Source organism: Macrotis lagotis, chromosome 2 (assembly GCF_037893015.1).
Source record: "Macrotis lagotis isolate mMagLag1 chromosome 2, bilby.v1.9.chrom.fasta, whole genome shotgun sequence".
Classification (NCBI taxonomy): Eukaryota; Metazoa; Chordata; class Mammalia; order Peramelemorphia; family Peramelidae; genus Macrotis; species Macrotis lagotis.
In genome coordinates, this window is record NC_133659.1 from 239,618,063 (window position 1) to 239,635,461 (window position 17,399).

Consider the following 17,399-nt stretch of genomic DNA (forward strand, 5'->3'; position numbering starts at 1 on the left):
CATTGCTTTCTCCCCTTCAAGACCCAAAGCTCACCCTGAATACAAAGAAATAAGGGGAAAGGATGATACTTTTCTTTATTTCTTATCCAAGGCTACAGGTTTATTTGAAGCTCCGGTGTGACCTACCCCCAAAGAGGTGAGAACTAGAGATAGCAAAATAGTGCTAGCTTTGATATAGTGTATAGGCTGCAGCCTCAAAACTGCCCTTTCACTTCATAGCCTTCCATTTGCCTTTTAGTATAATTCAATTTCTGCCCATAGGGCAAGGGCAACCTGGGCCAATCCTCCTAACCCAGTAGGGCAGGGAGGGATGGGAATAATGAATGGAACTAATGGGATTTTGTTCATTTATGTTTGTTCTAGCCAAGCTCTCCATGTGAAGCTCCACCTCCCTCTTCCCCGAGGAGTGGCCAGGTAAGTTGTGGTTAATAGTAAAGACCGATAACCTATCAAACTCCTCTAGGGATGTAGAGGATGTGATTGGATTGTGAAGAAAGGGTTATCCAGTAATGGAGACTACCCTTAAAGGCAGCAAGGTTTTAACTAACTTTTCATATCTTTTTAACTCCTAGTTTATCTCAGGACTTGAGCAGCCCAGAACAGAAAGCAGAGTTGGGTGAGGGAGTACTTCAGTGGGACCTTCCTCGGGTTCAGGGTGGTTCCCAACTCTGTGGCCTCTTCCAGGTACTGATCACCAATCACTCTTCTGACTTCCATAAGCCAATTCCCAGTTCCTTTGATCTTTTCATTGGGTAACCTCTGTCCCCGCCCTAAACCTCACCTCTACCATGCTTTCTTTCCAGATGGATATCCCTGGACTTCCTGACCCAAGCCCAGCCCCTCCTCTGGGCTTAGGTCCTGCAAGCCTCTCATTTGAGCTGCCTCGGTACACTTGCTCAGGGCTTCAGGTTCGGTTTCTTCGGCTCACAGCCCCTGGAACTCCTCGTAACATTTCCCCACATACATGGGTGAGACACCTAAGTCACAGTGATACTTATGTCATCCGGATCTGAGACCCAAAGGGAGAGCAGTATGTCAACGTGCCCCTGGAAATGAAGAATGATGAAGTATTCCTATTACTATTGCCACCATTGAAGGGTTGGAAACTTCTGGCAGGATAATAAGAATCTGGTTCTAGTCCTCTTTTTGACTTAAGAAGAACTCCAGTAGATCTGTGATTATAAATTGAACTATTTTATTTTAGGGAGGGAGCTGTACAATAGGACATCCATGAAGACAACTGATAGGGAAAGGAGGGGACTTACTCTTTAGCCTGAGCCAAAATGTAATAACATGAATGAGAATTTTTTTTCTTTTATGAATGATAATTTGCATTTGTGAGAATACCATTTTATAGGAGCCCTGGTATTACATAGCAGCCCTATTCTTCATGGGGTAGGCTGAGGAGAACTGGAACTAGAGGGATGTGAACCATTGGCCTTAGGGGTACCAGGAGCTGGAGGGGGACTATCCCCAACATCCTGTTTTCCTCCAGAAAGGGAGCCACCCCCAAGTGGAGAAGGTGAAGATGATGATGGAGGAGGAGCTGGGGATGCATGAGAAGTTGGCCCTCCCTTGCCTTCCCCAGATGGTGGAAGAGATACAACAATATATTTCTGGACACTGCCTGCCCCTGAGGGAGCTTGGCTAGGAGGAGCTGTTGTTGCAGTGGAGACTAACTTCACAATAGGCTGGACACTGGGAACTGTGGTGGTGACAGGAGAGGTAGTGGTAGAGCCAGAGCCAGGGGCTGCTGTGCTAAGAGACAGGACCTAGAGAAGAAAAGATGGAACTAAGTTAACATTGCAGCTTCTAAGACCTGAAAACTCCCATTCCACTCTCTTCCACTTCCATTTTCCTATTCCACTCTCTCCATTTAAGTTACTTAAGTGCTACTAAACCATCTTGAGTTAGATGTGGCCTACTACACATGATGTCCTTTTCTATGAAGATGTTTATTTTAAGAAATACCCACAAACTTAACCCAATGAGAGAAAATTCCATGTGTCCAGTTACACAGTATTCAATACCCTACACAACACAAGCCCAGTTTAAAGCTATTCCAGAAGTCTGAATAGCTGCCAGATGGAATAAGCTCGTATTAGAGCAGACCAGTCTGAACAGTGTAGTTCAGCTATTTTCTACTCTGCCAGGGATTAGGATTCTTGCTTAGGACCAGGTGGTATATCCCTAGCCAGTTTCACTAGTCCTCCCCAAATACCTGTTGTGAAGATGAGGTACCAGAAGATGATGACATGACTATGAACTTGGTGGGAGGTGGGGAAGGCTGAGGAGGGGCTGCAGCCCTTGCAGACACCAGCGTCTGAACAGGTAATGCAATGGAGCCAGGAACCTTCAGCAGCCCAGTGGTTCGAGGGCCTGCCTGGGGGGCCTGGGAGAGTGTCAGTGTAGGCCGGGGCTGCGGGGAAGGAAAAAGCAGCACCTGTTACCTAGAGTGCCAAGAGAAGAAAGGTGGTGAGAGGGACAGGCCCTTCTCTCCTCAGAGCTTTTTTTCTTCCAACCATGTTATTTACAGTTAACTGACCTGTGTAATGGTCAGTGTGGTCCTGTTAACCTGTTGGGCTTGCAGAGCAGCTTGGGCCCGGGCCTTGACCACATGAGAGCACAGAAGAGGTCCCAGGGAACCAAAGTCTGTTCGAAAAGCATCTTGATTATCTGGTGGTGGCCGTAGTTTCGCCAGCACTGGGGCACAATGTTTCTATGAAGATAAAAGGTTAATCGTGCTACACAAGGTAATAGAAATTCTCAAATTATGTTCCTCTAAGGGATTTTTTTCCATTATATTTTGTTTTCCAACTACATATAATAGTTGTTTCACCAATCTTTTTTTTGCAAAGTTTTGAGATTGACAATTTTTTTCTCCCTCCCTTCTCTCCCCGCCAACAAAAGGCAATTTAATATATAGTCTTTACATTTGCATCCATGATATGCTTAGATCAAAACTAAATTGTGTGGTGAGAGGAGAAACAGATCCAAAAGGAAGAAACATTAAAGATAGCAAAAATACATAATATAACTTTAAAAAACTGAAGATAATAAACTTTGGTCTTCGTTTAAACTCCACAGTTCCATCTTGGGATACAGATGGTATTCTCATCACAGATCCCCTAAAATTGTCCCTGATTATTGCACTAATGGAATAGACAAGTCCGTCAAGGTTGATCATTATCCCATGTTATTGTCAGTGTGTACAATGTTCTTCTGGTTCTGCTCATCTCAGTATCAATTCATGCAGATCTTTCTAGGCTTTTCTGAAATCCCATTTCCTCATGATTTCTTATAGAACAATAGTGTTCCACCATATGCATATTACAATTTGTTCAGCTACTCCCTGATTGATGGGCAATCCCTTCATTTTCCAATTCTTTGCCACTGCAAACAGCTGCCATGATTATTTTTGTACATGTGGGATTTTGACTGTTTCATGATCTCTTCACCATGTAGACCCAGTAGAGATATTGCTGGATCAAATGGATCACGGTTTTATAGCCCTTTAGGCATAGTTCTAATTGCTCTCCAGAAAAGTTGGATCAGTTTACAACTACACCAACCATTAATGTCCTAGATTTCCCACATCCTCTCCAACATTGATCATTTTCCTTTCTAGCCATATTGGTTAATTTGAGAGGTGTGAGGTGATACCTCAGAGATGCTTTAATTTACATTTCTTTAATTGCTAATTTTAACTCAGGGATTCTTAACTGTGGTCTGTGAACTTTTTTTTAATGTTTTGATAATTACATTTCAATATAATTGGCGTCCTTTTTAATCTTACACATTCTTTAAAATTTTAAGGCAATGGGATTAAGTGACTTGCCCAAGGTCACACAGCTAGGCAATTATTAAGTATCTGAGGCTGAATTTGAACTCTGGTCCTCCTGATTCCAAGGCCAGTGCTCTATCCACTGCACCACCTAGCTGACCTCCAGTCTTCCATACCTTTAAATACTATGCTGAGCAGAAGTTTACAGGCTATACCAGACTGCCAAGGGTGCATTTCACCCAAGGAAAAAACATAATAGATGAAGAATCTCTTTTCTAGTTGGTCATTATACCAATTCCTTGCCTATGAAAATACCTATATAGACCTATGTCCCCAATTTACAAATAGATCATGTTCCAAAAATTCCTATTTTAAGTCAGTTGTTTATAGTGAGATACCATTTATAGACCTACTTGAGTTCTTTATACCATTTATACTTACTTTCTAGCAACCTATATTTGATTATTTAATATGTTAGTGCACGAATTATAATTTGCTAAAGACATTCCTTGGTGTCTCTACTAAAGTCTTGTAAAAGTCATCATAGCATGGAAGTGGTCTTGGTTTTGCTAATGTTGTACCAATGGAATAAGTTCTAGCAGTTTATATCAATTGGAAAGGTTATTTTTAGTACAGACATGTACAAGTACCTATGTTAGTTTTGCCTGAGAAGGAAATTTTGCCTTTTCAAAACAGCAAACCACTACAGTTTTGGAGATAATAAACAGTGTATTCTAAGAGAAAGGTGAATCAGGGTGCCTTAGGTTCAGTTCTAATTAAATGTGTTACATATAGGGTTAAAAGTAAATCATGAGAGTGAGTGAGAGTATGTGTATGCATGCATGCCCATCCCTCCCTTCCCAGACTTGGTGAAGAAATAAAGCTCACTGACCAAAAGGAGGCTCTGCACATGGTCAGCCCCAATCCTGTCGATGTTGCTCAACACAGGGCCATCTAGGACACTTCGAATCCTCTCACCTTCCTGCTGAAGTCGTGGTAAAATCAGTGTTTTAATCACCTAGAGAAATAAGGAATAGCACCAGATCACTATTAAGCTGCTCCTATACCTTGAGAACCAACCCCCCCCCCCAATTTTCCCCATCCTCAAATTTCACTCTTTCCCCCCCCCTTTTCTCCCTGAGTAGCTTACATCATGTCCAAGTTCTGCTAGGCCAGCAATAGAGCCATAGCGGGTAGTCCATGGAGTTTTCTCATCTACCCAGCTCTGCAAAAGGAGGCATATTATAATGGAAGATGAAAACAAGTTACTGGTTAAGGCTATTACATAAAACCTGCCCTAACCCAAATTATGAGATATTTTGGCTGCAGAGGTAAACTGAAATGTTCACCACACCTTAGTGAAGGTTTTTGTGATCCGGGACTGGATGTTGTTGGTAGTTGTACTGAAGTGTTTGCAGATCTGAGCTACCAGGCGAGCTGCAAAATCCCTGAGTGCCCAGTGATTATCTACATCTGGTCGAAGACATAGCTGTCGGCTCACAATACAAGTCATCACAGCAGGAATCAACTCATGTACCTGGATGGAAGAGTCAACAATGACTTCTGTGTACTGGGATCACTGAGACCTCAGTGGCAAAGATTTATTAAGAAGCAAGAGAGGAGGGGTTGGGGGCAGGGAAGAAATATTAAGATAAGAACCTACTCACATATTTCTCCAGGTACAGGGTTGGATTATCCATCAGAGCCTTCACCATTCGCATCAGGTAGATGAGTAGGGCTAAGTTATTCTGAACAACATTCACACGTACCTAGGAAAGGAGATGGGAGAGGAAAAGAGACAGAAATTTATGGGATGTCAAAAGACCCTTTCTCCTAGAGTCTGCCCTTTGCCCTTAGCCTTCTTTTCATGGCATTCTTCTTACCCCCTCAGAGATGAAAGTGCTAAACCTTGGCAGCATCTGATAAAGACCAGGGTCAGTAGCAATGCTCTGGAGAGCTTCCTGTGTGGGGAAAAGATAATAACTTGAAGAAGAAAGAACTGGAAGTATAACAGGCTAGGGTAAAATGGAGAAATAGAAAAATAATGCTGGGAAAGGGTAAAAGTCCTCTGGAACTTTATGGAAATACAATTCCTTAAGGTAGGTATGCCTTACCGCTCTCTTGGCCTCACATGACCCTACACAGGCCTCAGTTATCTCCTTATAGTACAGCTGCTGCTCTACAGACAACTCATGGATACTCCGGGGCTTCAGTCTCAGTGGGGCACCCTCCAGCAGAGGTGGAGCTTTCTTTTCTTTCCCTGGTGAGAGTGGAAAATAGGATGGGTCTCATTCCTATGTGAAGCCCAGTTTGCACTAAGGAAGACCTAGTTCCTAATTCCTGTCCTGTCTTTCTTCTTCCTTCAAGTCTACTGAAGGGTCTATGAACATTGATCCTTTTCTCTACTACTGACTAGTTTTCATAACCCTTTATTTACTCCGTTCTCCCAACCACCTATTAGTAAACCAACAATAAGGAAAGATGAATTCTAGCCCCTCTTCTTGCCTCACTGACCTTTACCATCAGCTGATGCAGCTCCCTGACCTTTGCCTTTCAGTGGTCCATCTTCTTCCTGTCCTGGCTTTGCAGACTTCAAGGGCTCTGTTGCTTCAGCTTTCTGCTGCTCTTTGGGGGCTGGGGCCACAACAGGATTGAGCAATAAAGAAAAATGAAATTAGAGAAAATAGAGAAAGATGGAGGAAAAGAAGATAGTATAAACTTAAGAAAATGGAGGGTGGGAGGGAGGGGAGGGAATGAAAGGAAGGAGGCTTACCTGGTGGTGGATTTTCCGGGATAGCTGGTTGAAAACCCTCAATACTCAGCCAATGAGCTGGAAGAGAAGTGAAAGTCAAATGGTCTTAATCATTTAAAGGATGTACAACAATTTTTTAGGTCTAAGCACTTTAGGCACTAGGCACAGTAACTTAATAATATAGTCTTTGCTGTGGCTGAAATTTTAATTACCCTGTATCCAACCTACTGAGAAGCCTTTCCAATCCTGACTAGATTGGTCTTTGAAGACATTCCTGCTTATCCAGCTTCAAGATCTGACTGAGCTCAATCTCCATACAAGTGGCCTTTGAGAATCCAGGGTCATTATAACCACACCAGAAAACTTTAAAGTATGATTTGATAATTGTGTCCACTCCTGCCACAACCTCCAATTCTCCAAGAAAACTCTCCTAACTTGATCAGGTCTCCCCACCCCTCCCAAGTTCCTTCTCTTTTATAAGTCCCCTTATAATGCTTCCTACCTTTGAGGCAGACATCAAGGGGGACACGGGGTAGAGGAGTGTTAATGATGTCACTCAGATCAACCTCTTTCTCTTCATAGAAATAAAGTTCCCGGCCCCCACCAGAGGCAAATCGGAATGGGATGAATTCCTGGGCATGAAACCCATACAACGGCTGAGGTAGAGAAGTAGATAAAAAAAAAGGAACTTAAGAGGCAAACAGTAAAACTAAAGTAGTGGAGCTTTCTTGCCCCAAGTTGCTTCTTTTCTCATGCATCCTGGTTTCTCTACCACCACCTTCCCTGGCCCAACTCCCTGACCTATGTACCTCAACATTCTTCAACTTCAGGGCATAATCTATATCACTTGTTGTGAGCTTCTGCCGCTTCCCCATATGCATAAATTTCAGAGCATCCTAAAAGTAAGAGGTTGATAACCAGTGTCACAGAGAAGACAGCCAATGCAATGCAATTTTGGGGAATGGTGAATTTGAGGGTTTCCGTGGTCATGCAGATTTGAGAGTTCAGTGAGTTAGAAAGGAAAACAAAACAACAGCACTCCCGCTGGTTTCTGAAAAATCAAAGCTCACCTGTGCAATCTCCTTGATTCGATAGCTAACTTCATCTGTTAAAAGCTGGCAAGTCTCTTCAGGCATTTGAGCAATGCCCATGGATTCTGCCACAACTTTCATTGACTCTGAGGGCAACACGGTGTTGCTTAACTTTAATTTCTTTTCTTCTGCCATACTGGAATATGGCACTTATCCTGATTGCCTCTCTAGGGGCAGTGCTCTACAAAAGAAATGGGTAAATTAAAAAAATCTTAGAATGGCAGGAGGAGACCCAAGGAATTGAAGAGGACATGTTGGTGATAAGATGGAATAATCTCCAAAAGCCCTATCTATCCAGGCTAAAGTTAGAAAAAAGATAAAGACAAATCCAATCTTCAATGTTTATTACATATTTATTACTACATGCAAGACTTGTGCCAGGTGCCAGACATACAAAGATAGGACTCCTTCCTTTCTTCAAGGAACTTACTAGCTGGGGTGGCTCAAGAAGAGGTTATTTACATAAATTATCTGCTAATCCATTAAGCTTTTTATCAGGATGGAAAAGAATGGACTTCTAACATGGTTTCACAGTTTTTTTTTTCTCCTCCTTAAGGCAATGGGACTTGTTCATATAGATAAGTAAGCTGAGAGAATCTTTGGTATCAGCCTAAATCATGTGGCCTTCCACCTACCAATAAAAACTGGCTGATTGACTCCACAATCCATAATGGAAATTTCTCTCATCATAAACTCCTACTCTCACCTCATCCTCCAGTCATTCCATCCTTGTTTGCTCATCCTTATTCTCCTCCCTTTTTGTTCAGTGTTAGCCCATCAATTTGTGAATCAACTATTTTGCTGTTGCTCAATTATTTCCAATGCAATCTCTCTAGGAAATTACATTCCAATGAACCTACCCTAGCTCCTAATCATTAACTAGGCCACTAATCCTTTCAGTAATTCCAGACTTTCTTGTGAACTCTCCAGTATCTGCCAAACCTTTTCTCAATATACTTACCTCTTCCCTCTAATCAGAGTACTCAAATTATATTTCATTTAAAAAAAATGATGTTCTCACTATTGTGATGGGAATCCAGGGAAGGATTTGCATGAACTGATGCTGAGTGAGATGAACAGAGCCAGAAGAACATTGTACACCCTAACAGCAACATGGGGGTGATGGTCAACCTTGATGGATTTGCTCATCCCTTCAGTGCAACAACCAGGGACAATTTGGAGCTATCTGCAATGGAGAATACTATCTATATCCAGACAAAGAATTATGGACTTTGAACAAAGACTATTACCATTAAATTAGAAAAAAAGTTATATTATTATGTAATTTTGCTATCATACTTTATTTTTCTTCCTTAAGGATATGCTTTCTCTGTCATCCCATTCAACTGAGATCAATGTATAACATGAAACCAATGTAAAGACTAACAGAATGCCTTTTGTGTGTGTGTGTGGGGGGGGGGGGGATTGTAAAACTCAAAATAAAATAAAAAATCTTTCTTTAAAAAAAAATGATGGGGGCGGCTAGGTGGCACAGTGGATAAAGCACCGGCCCTGGAGTCAGGAGTACCTGGGTTCAAATCCGGTCTCAGACACTTAATAATTCCCTAGCTGTGTGGCCTTGGGCAAGCCACTTAACCCCATTTGCCTTGTAAAAAAAAAAACCTAAAAAAAAAATGATGTTCTCCATCCCAGGCTTCTACCTCCTATACTTAATAACCTTGACATTATCCCAAACAAGTCTTTGCTCCAGAGCAAGATTATGGTGTCCCTTTTCCTTACCAATGTCTCCCAAGAGGGTAACTCATCCCCTCTTCTTAATATTGTGCCTTTCCTATAGCCTATAAACTTTTACTTAAACCCTATCATTATCTCAAACTATCATCCTAAAATCTCTCTCACAACTAAACTAGAAAAAAGCTGGTATTCACTCATTGATTCCCTTGTAGTCTGGTTTTTGATTCCACTGAAACTGGCTCTGAAGAAAACTAGGCAATGATTTCAACTGGCCTTTTCTAAATCTTCATGTTACCTTTTACCTTTCTGCAGTTTTTTATGTTGCTAAATACTCCACTTCTAGAAATTCCTCTGGTTTTTTTTAGGTTTTTTTGCAAGGCAAATGGGGTTAAGTGGTTTGCCCAAGGCCACACAGCTAGGGAATTATTAAGTGTCTGAGATGGACTTGAACCCAGGTACTCCTGACTCTAGGGTCGGTCCTCTATCCACTGTGCCACCTAGCCGCCCCTCTGGGTTTTATTTAACACTTCTCTGTATCAGTCTTTTTCCCAACAGTCCTTAGTCTACTTTGTAGGTTCATCAATAACCTACCCCTAGAGCATTTCCTCACTGATGTCCTGGTAAAATAATCTCAACTGGGCTTTAACTGTGGCTAGGCAATACTTTTATAATTCCCTAATTAACACACTATCCCATTCACCATAGCAGCACTTCCAAATGTTTTCACCCCCCCTCAAACTTCCCATGACTAACTCTCCCCCTACCCTCTCTGCTGAGAATGTTGATTCATATTTTACTAAAAAAAAAAAATTAAAGTCATTTCTCCTTATCTCATATCCCCAAGATGCCTTCTGCTATTATCTCTTCCTCCTTTATCTCATAAAATGAGGTGACCTTCCTGCCAAGGCAAATCCCCTTTACATGCACTAGTGATTCCCATTCCATTCATAATTGCCCCTTCTATCATCCCCTTTTTACTTATCTTCACTTTCTTCCCTACTGCCTAGGATAGGTCTATGTCTCCCCAGATTCCTTCAAATCATCACTTGATCCATCCATATCCACTAAATAAAGTCTCATATTTCTCCTGCCTTTTGGTAGCTAAAGTCCTTGAGGTCATCTATAATTGGAACCTCTATTTTCTTACTCTCCTCATATTTGTTTTACCTCTATAATCTGGGTTAGTTTCCTATCATTCTGTCAAAACTGCTTTCTATCCTTTTCTCAATTCTCATCTTTTTTGACCTCTCTGCAACCTTTGACATAGTTGATCACGGTTGTTATAGATTTTTGGAACACTATGGTTCTCCTATCTGATTGCTCTTTCTCAGTATCCTTTGCTTGATTTTTTTTTTAATGGGAGCAGTGATGGGATTAAGTGACTTGCTTGAGATCACATAGCAATCTAGCTAGTAAGTATCAAGTGTTTGAATCCAGATTCGAATTCGGGTCCTCTTGACTCCTGGGCTGGTGCTCTCTATCCACTGTGCCACCTAGCTGGCCCTCTTTGTTGATTTTTGACCAGCTCTAATTCCACTAATTGTGAGACATGACAGGGCTATCCTGGACCCTCTTCATTTCTATATTATTTCATTTGGTGATCTTATCAACTCCCATGGATTCAATTATTATCTCTATACTGATGATTCTCAAATCTACTTATCCATCCCTAACCTCTCTCTCTTTGCTGACCTCAAAATCTCCTGTCTCCAAATATTTAAAAGAAATTTTGAAATGAATGACCAGACTCAACTTGTTCAAAACTGAATTATCTATCCCACCCCCCCAAAAAAAAACTTCCTGCCCGATTACTTCCCTTCCAAACTTCCCTATTACTTTTGAGTACATGACCATGCTCTTGGTGATCTAGGTGTCATCTTCAACTCTTCATTGTCTCTTATCCTCAACCCCACCCCCATCCCCAATATCCAATCTGTTGCTAAGGTCTGATTTTCTTTTTGGAGTCTGAGATTCCTGAATTTGAGATTACTATGATACAGCTTTCACTTATTTGTCTCTGTCTCTCCTATGATACTGTCCATCACTCTGGTGCAGACCCTCATCTTCTCACACATGAATACTGCAGTAGGCTGCTGGGTAGTTGGTCTCCCAGTCACATCTCTCCACTCTAGCCTATTCTCAACTCAAATGCACATGTGATTTTTCTAAAGAGCAAGTCTAACAATGTCACCTCTTCCCTAAATCAATAAATTGGTTTTCCATCAACCAATAAATATTGTCTACTGTTTGCCAAACAGTGGAGATACATAAAGAGACAATCTCTATCCTCAAGGAATTTATAATCTAATGGGGGGGCAACATGCAAATATGTACAAAGAACTATATATGGGATAATTAAGAAAAAATTAACCAAGGGAAGACAATTAAGAGAGATTGGGAAAGGTTTCTTGTAGAAGATGGAATTTTATTTTATTTTTATTAAAGATATTTGAATTTTACAATTTCCCCCCCAATCTTGCTTCCCTCCCCCCACCCCTACCCCACAGATAGCACTCCCGTCAGTCTTTACTTTGTTTCTATGTTGTACCTTAGAAGATGGAATTTTAGATAGGACTTAAATAGAAGCCAGGGAAGGCAATAGTTGGAAAAGATGGAATATCTTGTTCGTGAATAGCCAAAAGACTGATGTCATCAGATACCCGTCTTTATTCATGACTCTCAAAACTTCATATCTGGTCTTCATCTCTTCTTAATCTCCAGTATTGATGCAAAGAATTATGAATGTAGAAAAATTATAATCAGAAACAAATTCTGTAATCTTTTAATGCTGTTAAAATCTGGGAATCTTGTTGAGGGTGTGGAAAGATCTTTGCTCTTGAGATGTAAATTGACTCCTATTGTTTCATTGTTTAATGCAAAATTTGTATCACAAACCTCATTTCCAATCACCAGTCTTCAACTTTCTACCTGCTTTCGGGTCACTCAAGTGGGGAGGGATTTCCCCTTTTGCCCTCAGTGCCCAGATAAGGGGCAAGGCTTACACCTAAGCTGGACTTCCTCTTGGGACCAGTCTTCTCTCTCTGGCCCAGTCAGCCCTCTGACAGTCTTTATCACTACTTCTCCTTATCTCCCTCTTCTTCTATCAAGCAACTGTGCCTAGCCTTTTGTTATTTACTGTCCTAAAGTGCTTATTGACCCAGAGGGTTTACTTTGTAGTGTTTCATAATAAAATCCTGAGCAGTTTTAAATCTCAAAGGGAGCACAAAAATTCTTTTACTTTTCAGTAGCCTTAGCTCTGTATCTCAGCAGCAACAATTATGACATCTCCAAATGGATAATGTCCTATAAGAATCTCAAATTCAAAACTTCAAAATGAAAGTCATTATCTTTTCTAGGAATCAACAATCTTATAACTCAAAATAAATGAATAAATAAATAAATAAATAAATAAATAAATAAATAAATAGCCCAGATCTCCCACTGCACCCAGGGCAATCGCCAGTTGTCCTGATCTGTATCTGGCCACTGGCCCCAGATGGCTCCAGAGAAGAAACTGAAGTTAATGACTTTGTACAGCATCCCCTCATTTAAATCCAACTCATTTGAATATTATAGTATCACCTCTCTGTTGTCATGGTCTTCTTTTCAGAGCAAAAAACAAACAACAGCAGCATAGAGGAAGACAACTTATTAATACTAAACTTCTGTGTGGCTAATGATCCTCTACAAATCAGAGTAATTGCTTTGAAGGGAAACATAATGGAAAACTAATTATCAATTATAATCTAAATTCTAAAACAAAAGAAGATGCTCATTTTTCTCCTGCAATACTAGGGTATTCAAGAAGGATAGTTCCAGTGATAGGGTTAAAACTATCACTGGATAGTGTTGAACTTTGTGTAGTCAACAACAAATAGTTAAATTCTGTACCTTTCTAAAAGCAAACTGTTCCATGCAGACCTTGTGAAAAGTAGACCATTGAAAAATTATGTTATTCCCGTGAGAAGAGCTTTTTACTATCCAGGAGAAACTGCCTCCCTGAAATTGCTAACAGTCATCTGGGTATCCTATGTCCTGCCAGCTAGACAGGGAGGAGGAAGCTAAAAGCCCAATAAAGTACATCCTGATAATGGAACCATTTTTGACATTTCCTTGAACTTTACTATTCAGCTCCATCCTCCAATCCTGGGAACTCTGCAAACAGAAAATTCCATAGAATATGAGCATCTGGCTGAGGTTCAATATTTTCTTAAGTTCTATCCTCCCAGAGGATGCTAGCTTTTGGCCCAACCTGGCTTTTTGCGCCAATGAAAAAGCTATGGTAAGAAAGATTCCTAGGGCTGCTAGGTGTCGCAGTGTATAGAGCATCAGCCCTGGAGTCAGGAGGAACTGAGTTCAAATATGACCTCAGACACATTACCTGGCTATGTGACCTTGGGCAAGTCACTTAACCCCATTGCCTTGAAAAAAAAAAGAAAGAGTCCTGACCATAAGTTCTCTCACTGGGATCCCAACCAGGGTCCCCAGAACTCCTCTGGATCTACCTTAACAGCAGATGTAAAGGGCATTAGTTAAAAAAAAAATAGCCTGGACAATGCCTCACTGAACAGTACCTCCTTCAGGAACTATGCTACCCCCAACTTTCACTTGAAGGCTAAATTCCTTGAAGGGATTACTTGCTATCCTGGATCCAAAGGGTAATCTGACACTAGGGTCAGTGCTCTATCCACTGTACCATCTAGTTTTCCCCTCCTTCTCTACTGTACTCCATAGGTTGGCACTCCAAGCTCAAAGACCCTAATTTCTACCTCACAAGCTTCTATCACTGATCTTGAAATTAGGTGAAAGCAAAGACATTTACCAAACTGACATAAAAATAAGTAGCTTCAAAATAGTTCCTATATACAGAGGAAGGGGGGGCTGAAAGGTGGGAAGGAAAAATTTATTAAGCTGCTACCATGTGTCAGGCATTGTGATTTACATATATATTCGGTTTGGGTTTTTTTGCATGGCAATGGGGTTAAGTGACTTGCCCAAGGTCACACAGCTGAGACCAAATTTGAACTCGGTACTCCTGACTCCAGGGCCAGTGTGCTATCTGCCTCACCACCTAGTTGCCCCCTACATATACATTTTCATTTGATTCTTCTATCCCCATTTTACAGCAGAGAAAACTGAAAACAGGTGACAACTAGTATCTGAGGCTGGATTTGAAACACTTCAAAAATGGGAAAAATGGGCACAAACACAGTAACACTATTCATATTTCAGCAAAACTGGGTCCTTTCATCACTCTACTCTTTGCTGGGCTCAGCAGATGAACTGGAAAGGAAGTTCCATTCCAAACTTTAAGTTTGCAACCTTTGAGTTAGAGCAACAGAAAGCTCCCTATTGGGCAGCTATCATCTCTACCACCTAATTGGCCAAATAAGAATTGACACCGTTACATAAAAAGCACAGATTCTAACCCTAGGACTCTCAGTATCTTTTTATTTTTAGGTTTTTGCAAGGCAATGGGGTTAAGTGGCTTGCCCAAGGCCACACAGCTAGGTAATTATTAAGTGTCTGAGGCCGGATTTGAACCCAGGTACTCCTGACTCCAGGGCTGGTGCTTTATCCACTACTCCACCTAGCCGCCCCTCAGTGTCTTTCTTTTTTTTTTTTTTTGCAAGGCAAACAGGGTTAAGTGGCTTGCCCAAGGCCACACAGCTAGGTAATTATTAAGTGTCTGAGGCTGGATTTGAACCCAGGTACTCCTGATTCCAGGGCCGGTGCTTTATCCACTACTCCACCTAGCCGCCCCTCAGTGTCTTTTTAAGATGTGTTCTCAGACCTACTATCTCCCAGGCTGGAGAACAGGCTGCAGGACCATTTTACTAAACTAAAAGCCTAAGGTTTGGCCTTTTCTTTCAACTCTTTCTTAGGAAAGGGCTGATACCCCTTAGCCGAGTTTAACACCAACTTGTAGAGACTATACCCTATACTTTCCAAATGTTCACCTTTATTGGTCAAAAATGCTTAGTGGCTAACTTATAATCAACAAACAAATAATCAAGAAACACCTCTACAATTCAGGGTTCCCTAGTTTTTAAAAGTACTTGGTAGTCTATGCAAATGAGATTGTAGAAAAGCACAAAAGCAAGTTATGCTCTGGATAGTAGTTTCACATCCTTTAGGGGAGGCAAATGAACACACTCAGTTTGCATGCTCTTTCCACAGTACAAAATGGTCCACTCCAAATGTGTAATAAGTTCATTCTTTTTTTCCTCAATGCTCTATGATTATAAGAACCAAATCTGATCCCAAAGAAGAGAAAATTCACCCTCCCTCACCTTCTTAGAGAGGTGAAGAACAACAACAACAAAAAAGATATGGTATGAGTGGAAGAGAAGATACATAATGTTTGTCCTTCATTTTCAAATAAGACCACAACATCAGAGAGATGATGCCATAACAAGCAAGTGTTTGAGGTTGGATTTGAACTCCTGTCCTCCTGACTCCAAAGCCAATGTTCTATCCACTGGGCCACCTAGCTGCCCAGAAGATACATAGAATAGAAATCGAGAGGACATCTCATCTGTAGTGATTATAGGTTGCAAGTCATGGCATCAATGCAGTTTAGGGCTCTTTTGGTAAGCTAGAGTTAGACTAGTGAAAGAATTTCAGAGACTCCCATGTCACAGTTATAAGGGACAGATAAAGATTATTTCACAGATGCAAGGTTATTGCCTCAGAGTTCTAACCCTAAGATAAATAACAAGCAGGGGAAAATGCTAGAATTTATATTAGAGGTATGAGGGATAGCGTATGCACTGAGAAAATAGGGATTGGAGCAGTTCTAATACAAAGGATTAAATCAGGATGTTCAAGGGGTAACAAAGACACGTTTTGGGTCACAGCTAATAGTTTGTTGACATTCTGTTCTGCCTGTTTCCCTGTCCTGTAGGATCTTCCGGGGGGTCCACATCTAGCGGATAGAATAGATGACTCTTATTGATTCAAAGTTTTGTAAGAGGAGGCAGTTTTTCATTGGGGCAGCAAGCTTTTCCCATGGAAGGGGGGGGGGGTGATACGGTTCTATAATCTTTTCCCCAAGGTCAGCATAACTCACAGTGCAGTTTACTACAGAAAGGCAAAGAATTTAATTATTCGCTTTGTGCCTACCATTTCCTGAGCCACAGCATCACCTTCCTGATGTCATGGTCTTCTTCAAAGAACGAAGGACAAACAAGGAGCATTCTAAGGGCTTCAACTGTCGGTTCAGTGTACGGCGACTCGTAAATGAGGAGACTGCCTCTACCAAAGCAGATGCCTTCTCGGACACCTAGAAGCTTAGTTGTCTAAGAAGCAGAGAAGTTCAAGGACTCGCCCAGTCACACAGCCGGCGCTTCTCAGAGGCAGGACAGGTCTTCCTGCTCTTTTTATAGCGGCACCAGAGTTCAATTTCGCCCAAGTGGAAGCCTTTATAATTATTTTCTACATAGACTATAATTATTTTTACATAGACTACCAAAGCAAGGCATTCCGCACTCCCAATTCCCTAATTCTTCAAAAGCACCGCTCGCTCTCAACTGCTACAGAAACTAGAACGCCCCGACTCCCCCCACGCATGCGCAGAAAGTTCCAGCAAGGCGCAGACCCTCCAATAAGCTCCGGGGCACCCCCGTCTTCCCCGGCTCCATCCCCTCGCCCCCAGCCTACGGAGCCCCCGAAGACCAGCCTCCCGAGTCCGGCTCCCCCGCCGCGTGCTCACCGCGACTCTTCAGGCTCCCAGCGGCAGCTCCCATGGCGCGAACCACCATCTCAAGTTTCCGCGTCCTGCGCGGGTCCGGGCAGAAGCTTAGACTTCCACAAAGGTCCTCGCAGGACCAGCTGAATTGGCCCTCGACCCACCGCCTCAATCCGAAAAATTCCTCCTCCGCCACAAGCCTCCACCGAACGGTCTCTTCCACATTCGCTTGGGAAAAAATCCCTTCCGCCGCCTGCCGTAGCCGCTTCCGTGTTTCTTTTAGTCCAGTTTCCCCGCAACCAGGACCCGGTCGAAAATAAACTGCGCGTGCGCAGCAGCTGAGTCTAAAAGCGGAGCCCCGGCGCTTTTGTTCTCGGAGTCTGCGCA

The 17,399-nt window shown here is 41.9% G+C and overlaps 2 protein-coding genes across 6 annotated transcripts in view; one reads left to right on the forward strand and one right to left on the reverse strand.

The window, feature by feature from the left end:
• The window catches only part of AP4M1 (adaptor related protein complex 4 subunit mu 1), an 8,030-nt gene extending 6,712 nt beyond the window's left edge, over positions 1–1,318 (forward strand). Inside the window, exons 12-15 of the mRNA XM_074225289.1 lie at positions 92–136; positions 364–414; positions 573–684; positions 804–1,318. Coding sequence (XP_074081390.1) covers positions 92–136; positions 364–414; positions 573–684; positions 804–1,013 — 418 coding nt within the window. The 3' untranslated portion in view covers positions 1,014–1,318. The remainder of the gene's footprint in view (positions 1–91; positions 137–363; positions 415–572; positions 685–803) is intronic.
• Positions 1,179–17,331, reverse strand: TAF6 (TATA-box binding protein associated factor 6). 5 transcript variants are annotated; one of them, XM_074225285.1, is made up of 16 exons: positions 17,037–17,331; positions 16,448–16,623; positions 7,607–7,808; positions 7,346–7,432; positions 7,039–7,192; positions 6,558–6,614; positions 6,299–6,418; positions 5,899–6,044; positions 5,668–5,745; positions 5,452–5,553; positions 5,139–5,321; positions 4,935–5,009; positions 4,677–4,802; positions 2,546–2,719; positions 2,222–2,419; positions 1,179–1,772 (listed from the first exon to the last, which is right to left on the reverse strand). In XM_074225285.1, the coding sequence occupies exons 3-16, from the start codon at positions 7,760–7,762 to the stop codon at positions 1,389–1,391; spliced, it is 2,040 nt and encodes a 679-aa protein (XP_074081386.1). In that variant the 5' UTR covers positions 7,763–7,808; positions 16,448–16,623; positions 17,037–17,331; the 3' UTR covers positions 1,179–1,388. The 5 variants fall into 5 exon arrangements, with proteins under 5 accessions (XP_074081386.1, XP_074081387.1, XP_074081385.1 ...); XM_074225286.1 differs by lacking the exon at positions 16,448–16,623; XM_074225284.1 differs by lacking the exon at positions 17,037–17,331 and having other exon boundaries at positions 16,448–16,937.
• Between the last annotated feature and the right edge of the window lie 68 nt (positions 17,332–17,399).